Raw genomic sequence first — 10,073 nt, forward strand, 5'->3', positions numbered from 1 at the left:
TTCTATTGTCTTCCTTATTCATTGTTCAATTTTCACATGCACATGAGGATATTAAATATACTATGGCTTAGGTCAAACTCACCTTAGTCCTCAAACTGATTATCTTTGCTCTTAAAACTTTAAAGAGGTCTTTTGCAGATGTGCCTAATGCAATCCATCATTTAATTTATAAATTAAATAAATTCATGATTCCATGAATGTTAATTGTGGATCCAAGCAAAATGAAGCCTTTGGCAACTTCAATCTTGTCTGCATTGAACTTTCTGTTATTTATTGGTCCAGTTGTGAGGATTTGTGTTTTCTTTACACTGAGGTACAACCCATACTGAAAGCCTTTGATCTTTAGCTACTTCAAGTCTTCTTTGTTTCTGGTAAGCAAGGTTGTTTATCATCTGCATCACAAGTTGCTAATGAGTCTTCCAATTCTGATGTCACATTCTTCATTATGATCCAACTTTTCAGATTATTTGCTCAACACACAGAGTTAAGTATGGTGAAAGAATACAACCCTGATACAATCCTTTCTTGATTTTTAAAGAGTTTTTATAGGTCAGCTCATCTCCTTGTCAATTTTAAGGCAGAGTCCCCTAACCAAACCAAGTAAAACCTAGCTACGGGGCACAACGCCCCAGCCGATCCCTGTAAAGGTGTAAAGGTCAACGACTTGGGGATGGTGGTGGTGGGGGGGGCAGCCCCATATGGAGTTTATAAAGGAATCAATCCTTATAAAGCATTTACATGAATAGCAAGCCAACCACTTCTTTACCAGATTGCAGCCCAACCAATCATTCTGTGAGAATTGCAAGCTCGGGGCAAGAAAGGCCAAATAAGAGAAATCCATTGCATCACACTCAGATAAACAAAATGTTTCCCTAAACTCTCATTAATCTCAAAGTAATAATAGTCATTTATTGCTGCTGCTGTTAATGCCGTCGAGTTGGTTCCAACCCATAGCGACCCTGTATAGGCTTTCTGAGGAGAGGCTGGTGAGCGTGAACCACCAACCTTGTAGTTCAGACGGCTTTGCAGTCTGGTGCATTAACACACAGCGCCACACCAGGACTCCAGTCATTTATTGTTGTTGTTGTTGTTATGTGCCGTGGAGTCGGTTCCGACTCACTCATGGCGACCCTGTATAGGGTTTCCGAGGCTGTAAATCTTTACGGGAGCAGAAAGTCTCATCTTTCTCCCGCGGAACAGCTGGTAGTTTCGAACTGCTGACCTTGTGGTTCCCAGCCCAATTCGTAACCACTACGTTACCAGAGCTCCTTAGTCATTTATTAGAGCCCACTAATAATCCACATGTTTTGTTCCACAGTATCAGTGTTACAAAGAGGTATGTCTATTTACCCTATTAAAGTCAACAGCTTTGGGTTCAAATACACCAAACTACTAAAGGCTGGAACTTAGAAGTCACGTAACTGTTTAATGAAACCTTAATAAACCTAGGTGTGGCACTGGAGGCTAAGCACTGCAGTGCTAGCCACAAGGTCAGCTATTCAAACCCATGAGTCACTGCTTGGAAATCCTAAGGTGTGTGTGGTGGTGGTTGGGGGGGGGCAGTTGCTATGAGTCAGAACTTAACAATAACAATGGTGATGAGTACTTTAAAACTATGTTTAAAAGTTTGGCTAGTATTCTTTAACCTTGTAAGATTTTATCTCAATACATAATTAGGCACAAATTAGCTTGGTATAACATGGGTGGATTTATTAAGATTCGAGTGCAAACTTAAAAATAAAAACAAAGCTTTTCATCCAGAATAAACATAAATCTAATTAACAACTCTGCAGTCGTGCATTTTAAAAGAAGGTACAAATGTGAATACATTCTAATTTGTAACTGCATTTGAAAATTAAGAGTTCTCTCCAGTTCCAAAATAGAACACAATCTTTAACCTGTTCTAATATAATTACCTCAGAAGCATTTGTCATATGCTCTCAGGAAAAATACAGGCAAGGACTATTAATCAGTTTCTCCATTGAAAGAAACACTACTTTCCTTCAGACTTTTTAAATCAATTCATCTGTATTTCAGCTCTGACAAACCATACAACCAGACCTCCACTCAAGAAAATAAAAATGAATAAAAATATCAAGGAAGTAAAAAGACACATTTCATGTAATTAAAGCAAAAGTCACAAGTGTTGGACTTAACAAATGTACATATCTGTAGTAAAATTTTTAAGTACAACTTTGATGGCTAACATGTTGCAATCATATGTAACAGTGAACAATTTAAACAGGTATAAAAAATGTGAGATCAAAATCTTTAGGCTCAAATACTTGAAAAGTAGTACGAATATGGAAATACTTGTTTACATAAACATGTATATCTTTAGATGAAAAATCAGGGGTAGTGGCATCTCCCTGGTCCCTTAACGATATTTGGATTTTCGCAGAGAATTAGCAGCACCCAATCTCTAAGTGTTAATGACGTGTTTCTAAAAGGACCTATACAACATATTAGTTGGCAGTGTTCTAGCTATTGGGAGATGGGGATGGGCGGGGGGCTGTCTCGGGGTGGGTAGGGATGCAAACATCTGAGGTTTGATACTAATGCATGCACTCATACATTTAAAATCACTACTCCAAATTGGAGGGGGCGGAGGGATCACATGTTGGAAAAGTAAGAAATTCATCCTTAAAATCTAAACAGTGGGCCAGGGACAGCGGAAGCTCAATAGCAGTCGTCTATTTGATAATAATGGTTTTTCACTCCTCAAAGGCAAGTTGGGAAGAATGAGAATATTCAGACATATTTCAGTGAAAACCTACCTAAAATTTGACATTGCAGAATGTCAAACAGAAATCTTTACAAAAACCTTCATTCTTGTTTTATAATAATACCAGATGATTTTTTTTTTCATTTTACCATCATATACATAACATTTAAATATTTTCTTTATAAATATTTTAGAGCAAAAAGAAATAATTTTGTTGCAGTGGTGGCCCACATCTGTACAAAGCAATGAAGCAAAATATATATATATGCACATATATATATATATAAAATGATTAAGAAAAAAGTGCAAAGAATGACAGTATTAGGAATTTTTGCTTTTTACAGTAACTATGGTTCAAGTGTGAATATCAGATATATAATCCCAGATATTAAAGATTCAAAAAGAATTACCCACACTCCAAGTTACTGTACAGATATCAAGTAACTCTTCTGTTCTCCACAGCTAACATTTCCAGTTTCTAAACTCTTCATGAACAGAAAAAAAAAGTGATAACTCTGTATCTAGCCTTTTACTTTAACTTCCCCAAATTCATTCAAACACAATGACAACAAGGAAGTCCTTCTTCACAACCTGCTTTGCTAAAATGAAAGGCTTTCTGAAATGCAAACTATTGACCAAGAATCCAATTGGCGCCAGCAAACAGACCTTACAATACTACGTATGTGTAAGTTAATGCAAGTGCATTACAAAATCAATCCCTAATACCAAAGACAGATTCAGGTCGAAGTCTCTTTCCCAAGTTCAGTGCTTTGCAAGGGTCACGATTCCGTATAAGATCTCGTCCGTTTTTCAACAACAGAGAAAATGCTTCCTGCTTTCGTTTTGAACAAACATGGAAAGGCAAATTTCTACATTTTGCAAAAATGTACTTTCCTTGTCTCTTTAGAAGAATTATAGTGACTGATGTAGGCTTCACAGTCTCAACAAAGCCATTCAATTTCCCTTTAAATGTATTATTGGGTATTATTTGGTGAGTGTATGCTGTTTTTCTCTTACTTTAGGCACTGTAATTATTCACAACATTACAATGATTCTATGTCTAATCTATTCAAACATTATGATTCATAAAATATTTGATTCTGTATTTTATAATACAATTGAATTTCCCTTCAAGATAAATAGTTCGAAGAGAAGAATTTTAAAGCCCTGCAGCGTTCCTGCTCTGAGTAGTGTTAATACGTAATTTTTTGTCATGCTTAATATTTAAGCTTCTTCTGAACTAAGGAGACTAAATAGGCATTGCAAGCTGTAAATTTCATCAAACGACAGTCTACTCCAACTTCAACTGATTTTGCTCATTGGTAAATGTTTTGTTTTTTAAGAAAACAAGTCGATCTTAGGCTAAGTTTTAAAAACAGAATTTGTGTTCTGAAAATTAATAACACAGCTAAAGGGAAATCATTTTTTAATTTCAGCGCCACTACAACTATGTATAACTAAGTTAAAGTTGACTCAACGCGTATTTTAATCAGTTTTGTTTTTGATTACCATGTCTTTAGAATGATATCCCTACATTCTAACAGACAGTTCAACAAAGGCTCAAAACTCTAGACGTGAAAAACCACCCGGCTGCCTCCCGCACATCTGTCAGTTCATTTGCCCCCATACATTCGCTCAATATCTTTCAAGTAATGGTTCCTCAACTCCTTCCTTTTCAGCTTGAATGCATCGGTCACCAAACCGGTTTCAGGGGTCCATGGTTCTGGGCTTAGGCAAACCTTGGTTGGAATTTCAAACCGCTCCAATTTCACTGAAATGAAATGGGGGGAAGGGTGCAGAAAGAGCAAAAAAGAAAAGCAATTAATAAATTAAACATGCAGTTTGCAGGGCTGACCTAGACAATCGGAGGTTCAAACCCACCAGCAGCTCCTTGAAAATGCTATACAGTGTCACTATGAGTCAGAACCGACTCGACGGCATTTAACAACAACGACCCAGACAATACTGGTGACAAGGCAAACGGAATGACATAATAAATAGTTTAAGAACACCACACAACCTTAGAATTTTAGTTTCTACTTCTCAAAGTATACATAAATAGTTTTAGTTGGATAAAGTTGTTGTCTCTGTAGCTTTGATTTTAATATAAGTATCTGTATATGCAGATCTGTATTTTGTTGTTATTAGATGACATCTCTTCAATTCCAACTCACAGTGACCCGCTGTGACAGAATACAACTGCCCACAGACTGTTCCAGGCTGCATTATTTACAGAAGCAGATCGCCAGGTCTTTCTCTCGCACAGCCACTGGTAGGTTTGAACCGTCCACCTTTCTTTTGGTTATCAGCCAAGTACTTGATAATTGCACCACCAGGCCTCCTTATATTGTTGCAAGGCTTACGCTCTTACTTCATTCATCCAGATGTCAGCTCAAATGTCACTTCCTCAGAGAAGACTACCATGACCGCTCTTCACAAAGCACAAGCCCCCTTTGCCTCACCACCCCAACAGATTCCGCATTTGTCTCACCTCAACAGAATGTAAGCACCATGAATACAAGATTTATTTTTTCACTGTCATCCAAACACAAAGATCTCAAATTCATGTAAATGCGTATTCTAATACGAGCCTGCCTTTTTAGGAAAGCTTGGTTAGGTCAGTAAGTTTCTTCTTAAAATGAGAGAAAAATATAATGCTGAGTGTGAAAACCAATCTTTCAAATATTATTTAGAACTTCCTAAAAATTCTTTTAAGTGTAGTAAAGGAACATAAAACTTGCTCAGATTAACCTGGTGTTGCACTATGGGATAAAGCACTACCCTGCAAGGCTGGTTTGAACCACAAGGTCAGGGGTTCAAACATACCAGCCACACCATGGAAACCCTATATAGGATCACTTTTGAGTCGAAACTGATTTAACGGCACTTCATAACAAGTGTGGTGCTGTAGGATAAGCACTGGACTGTTGGTTCATATCCACCAGCTGCTCCATGGAAACCCTATACAGAGTCGCTATGAGTTGGAACCTACTCGACAGCACTTAACAACAACCACCACCACTTCTAAGGAACTCTGGTGATGCAGTGGTTAAGTGTTAGCTGCTAACCAAAAGACCAGTAATTTGAACTCATCAGCATCTCCTCAGGAGAAATATGTGGCAGTCAGCTTCCATAAAGATTACAGCCTAGAAAACTCTATGGGACAGTTCTACTCTTGCCGATAGGGTTGCTACGAGTCAGAATCAAACCCACAGCAACTGTGTTTTTTGCTTTCTTTTAAACCACTTTGAAGCTCAGTTATGCAGGGATCTCTAAAATGCACTCATCGGCACACACTGACTTTTCATGGGTCCGAACCAATTCCAGGGCACCTGTTTACTAGTTTGGGTTTTCTTTTCTTTGCCAATTGTCAATATGGAAGTTGAATGGTGAATAAGGAAGACTGTAGAATTGATGCAATTGAATTATGGTGTAGGAGAAGAATATTAAAAGTACCAATGTTGTTGTTGTTATTATGTGCCGTGGAGTCGGTTCCGACTCATAGCGACCCTGTACAAGGTTTTCGAGGCTATAAAGCTATTTTACAGGCGCAGAAAGCCTCATCTTTCTCCCGCGGAACAGCTGGTAGTTTTAAACTGCTGACCACATTGTGGCTTGCAGCCCAATTCGTAACTACTACACTACCAGAGCTCCATAAAAGTACCAATAGACTGTCAGAAAACAAATCTGTGTTGGAAAAAGTATAGCCAGAATATTCCTTAGAAAGCAGGATGGTGAGACTTTGTCATGCATTAGACATGTTGTATAAGGAGGGACCAGTCCCTGGAGAAGGAGGTCATGGTTGGTAAAGTGGAGGGTCAGTGAAAAAAGAAAAGCCCCAATGAGGTGGATTGGCATAGTGGCAGCAGTAAAGGGCTCAAACATAACGGTTGTGAGGATGGCGGAGAATCAGGAAGCATTTCATTCTGCTGTGCATAGGGTAATTATGAGTTGGAACCAACTCTATAGCACTTAACAACAACATGGTCACATTTTAATCTCAAGGAAACAGTTGGATTCCCAAGTATAGATTTGGCTCCAAAACCTTCTATTTCACCGTACTGTTCCTACTTAGTAGTGGTGGTGGTGGTGGTGTGCCGTGGAGTCAGTTCTGACTCATAGCTTCCCTGCGTATGGTTTCCAAGGCTGTAAATCTTTATGGGAGCAGAAAGCCTCATCTTTCTCCCGCGGAATGGCTGGTAGTTTCAAAATGCTGACCCTGAGATTAGCAGCCCGATTCGTAACCAGTGCCCTATAAGGGCCATTTCAGAAACACTAGCAAAGTTGGGACAAAGCAGGTACAACATTTCAGTTGCACACAATTGAAGTACATAGATATATATAAAATAAGCTCCTACATTTAATCTTCATTGGCTAAATTCTTATAGAAGAACAATAAGGAAAAAAATAACTGCTTGAGGGTTTCCCTAAACATTATCCAGCACCGCACAGCACAGAACAATGGGCAATTGCATGGTTTCCTACACCGAATAAGCTCTGGTAGCGTAGTGGTTATGAATCCGCAAGGTCAGCAGTTCGAAACTACCAGTGGTTCTGTGGGAGAAAGATGAGGCGGTCTGCTCCCATAAACATTTACAGCCTCGGAAACCCTGTGTAGGGTCGCTATGAGTCGGAACTGACTCCACGGCACATAACAACAACAACAAAGCATGAAAAAGAGGAGGAAAATAAAATGGAAGACAAAACAAGAAATTTTATACGTGGCCATTTTTACTCTGAATCAATTATATGATGAATTGTGGGCAGCAGGTGGCAGCAAATGCCCATGCTTATTGCCACTGGCAGTTGCTCAAACTACCCCAAAGCAATGATGAACCGCATACTTGTTTTAAAACATGAGCAGTTCTGCTACTGAAAAATATATGATTTCAGAGAGATCAAACTGAATACAGTCAAGAACATTTTACCTTTTTATATCATTCTCTGAAATTATACTTTGAAGCAAAAGGCTATCAGGAAAAGTCTTCGGTGTCACAAAAAAGCTGATGATTCTACATTTCCCCATGATTAGTACTCATTATCCATATCAGGACTTGTTGGATTACGTGCCTAACAGGTCCTCGGGTTTTATCCTGCTCTGCAACCTATGCTTAACTCTCCTCAGTACTGCTGACGCAGTTTAATCTTCAAGGACTCATTCTACCTATGAGTGAGCTCCTTCTGAGTGACGCCGAATCACTGCAGTGCACCTCTACTAGTCTACTGGCACAAATTCTTTTTGAAATACTACATTTAAAGAAAAAATCTGGATTTGTATCAAAGAAAATTCCAGCAGCCTGCTGGCACTAATATGCAAGTATGCTGCAGCGATGCCATACAATAAGCCCTGGACTGTGAACCACAAGGTCTGTGGTTCGAATCCACCAGCTACTCCCTGGAATTAAGATGAGGCTTTCTGCTCCCGTGAAGATTTAAAGCTTCAGAAATGCTATACAGAGTGAGTATATGAGTCGGAACAGATGAGTGGATCAGCAAAATTTAGCCAAAAAGAGAGATGGGGTCTTGATACACATTTCATTTTTGTCCAACTGGCTAATAGCTTATTTTTACTTTTAAAATGATTTGCTTTTTGCCTCCTAAAATAAAACAACAAAATTTTAGGAGGCAAAAAGCAAATGGACTGGTAGTAAGTGACTCAGAGCAGAAAGGAAACCTAACAATGGACAGAGAAGGATGCTCACAGGCCCAGGAAAGTGGGAAAAGTGCCCCTGCCTGCCTGAGTGCATGCCTCTAAAAATAAGGATGAGGAGTGAAGCAGGTTCCAGGCCAGTGTAAGGAATAGCTTTCCTTTACCCTGGGCAGATCTCCCCCAAGAAAGGCTCTGGACTCAAGGGTACTAGCCACACTCGCCAGTTTCTGTTGAGCAGATTCTGACTCATTGCAGCCCCCATGTGTCTCTGAGTGAATTGTGCTCCAAAGGATTTTCAAGAACTGGGATTCCAGAAGTAGATCATTAGGCCTTTTTTTCCCAAGACGCCTCTGGTTAGCCTCGACCCTCCAGCCTTTTGGTTAGCAGCCAAGAACATTAAATGAACCACTCAGGAACTCCTAAACACACTTAAAAACAAGAACTGTGCCATGGAGTCAATTCCGACTCATAGGAAGCCTGTACAGGGTTTCTGAGTATGTCATCTTTACTCGAGCAGAAAGCCTCATCTTTCTCCCATGGAGCGGCTGGTGGGTTTGGACTGCTAATTGTAAGGTCTGCAGTTCAAACCCACCAGCTGCTTCCACAAAGATGTACAGTCTCAGAAACCCTGTAACAGGGTCTCAGGTGAAACCAACTCTATGACAGTGGGTTTGGTTTTGTATCAAGGAGCAGAAGGACTATTTGGTGGGTTTGAACTGCTGTCCTTTTGGCTAGCAGTCTAGTGCTTGTCCTATAGCAGTAGAAATAAAGCTGAAAGCAAGAGTCCAGTGAGGTAAGAGCCCCTAATCTTTTCTCCCCTTTTGGCTACCAAGATACTTGTAGCCAAGCTAATATCTTTCAGGCAAGGGACTGGAGAAATTCTTCTTTGGAGAAACAGAAAGATACAAGAGGAAAAAAGAAACCCTCCCCAAACTAACATCTGGATAATTCTCAGAGAAGCCCAATTAAGTTTTTCAATCTGATTTTTTAAAAAAATACTTAATCCTTAAATATGAATGGACAGACAAGAGCTAGCAGACACCAGAGAGGCTAAGACCAAAGTAAGTAGAAATTGAAACTTGGAGAAGACAGACAAGAACAGGAGAAGCAAACGTCATAGAAGAAATCCATCTTAGCTTCCTCGTAAAAATAAGAGCTGACACATAAACTGCATCCATGAAAAAGCAACAGGATGCTATTAAACAGAACACTGACAGGGCACGACGGAGCTCTTGGAAACTGAAATGTTGACAGTACAAATTAGGAATTCAATGGGCAGACTTCAAAGGAGAGAATTGAGGGACTCTGCTAGGATATAAGCAAAAAAGATAAAGGATATGAAAACAGGAGAGGAGAACAACAAAAAGATTTTAGAAAAAGCCAGAGGATGAAATCAGAAGGCCTGATAGCCATATAACAGCACCCCCCGCCCCCAAACACACACATAGCTTAGAGTGGGGAAACTATGAAAGACAATACAAACACAGAGAGATCAGTGGGTATTTCCAAGAAGTGAAGGACCAAGATCTTCAGATTAAAAGGGGACACACCAACCATGCAGAACAAAATGATAAAAGACCCACACAAAGGCATATCATTATGAACTATCAGAATACCAGAGAGAAAGAGGAAAAAAATTAAAACCCTGGAGGCTTAGAGAGAGAAACTAGCTCATACACAAAGGACTGGGGGGGGGGG

General features: G+C 39.5%; 1 protein-coding gene across 1 annotated transcript in view; it reads right to left on the reverse strand.

Moving 5' to 3' along the window:
- Nucleotides 1-4,338: 4,338 nt before the first annotated feature.
- The window catches only part of ACSL4 (acyl-CoA synthetase long-chain family member 4), a 34,853-nt gene continuing 29,118 nt past the window's right edge, over nt 4,339-10,073 (reverse strand). Inside the window, exon 14 of the mRNA XM_006873236.1 lies at nt 4,339-4,496. Coding sequence (XP_006873298.1) covers nt 4,339-4,496 — 158 coding nt within the window. The remainder of the gene's footprint in view (nt 4,497-10,073) is intronic.

This window comes from Chrysochloris asiatica, unplaced genomic scaffold (assembly GCF_000296735.1).
Source record: "Chrysochloris asiatica unplaced genomic scaffold, ChrAsi1.0 scaffold00231, whole genome shotgun sequence".
NCBI lineage: Eukaryota > Metazoa > Chordata > Mammalia > Afrosoricida > Chrysochloridae > Chrysochloris > Chrysochloris asiatica.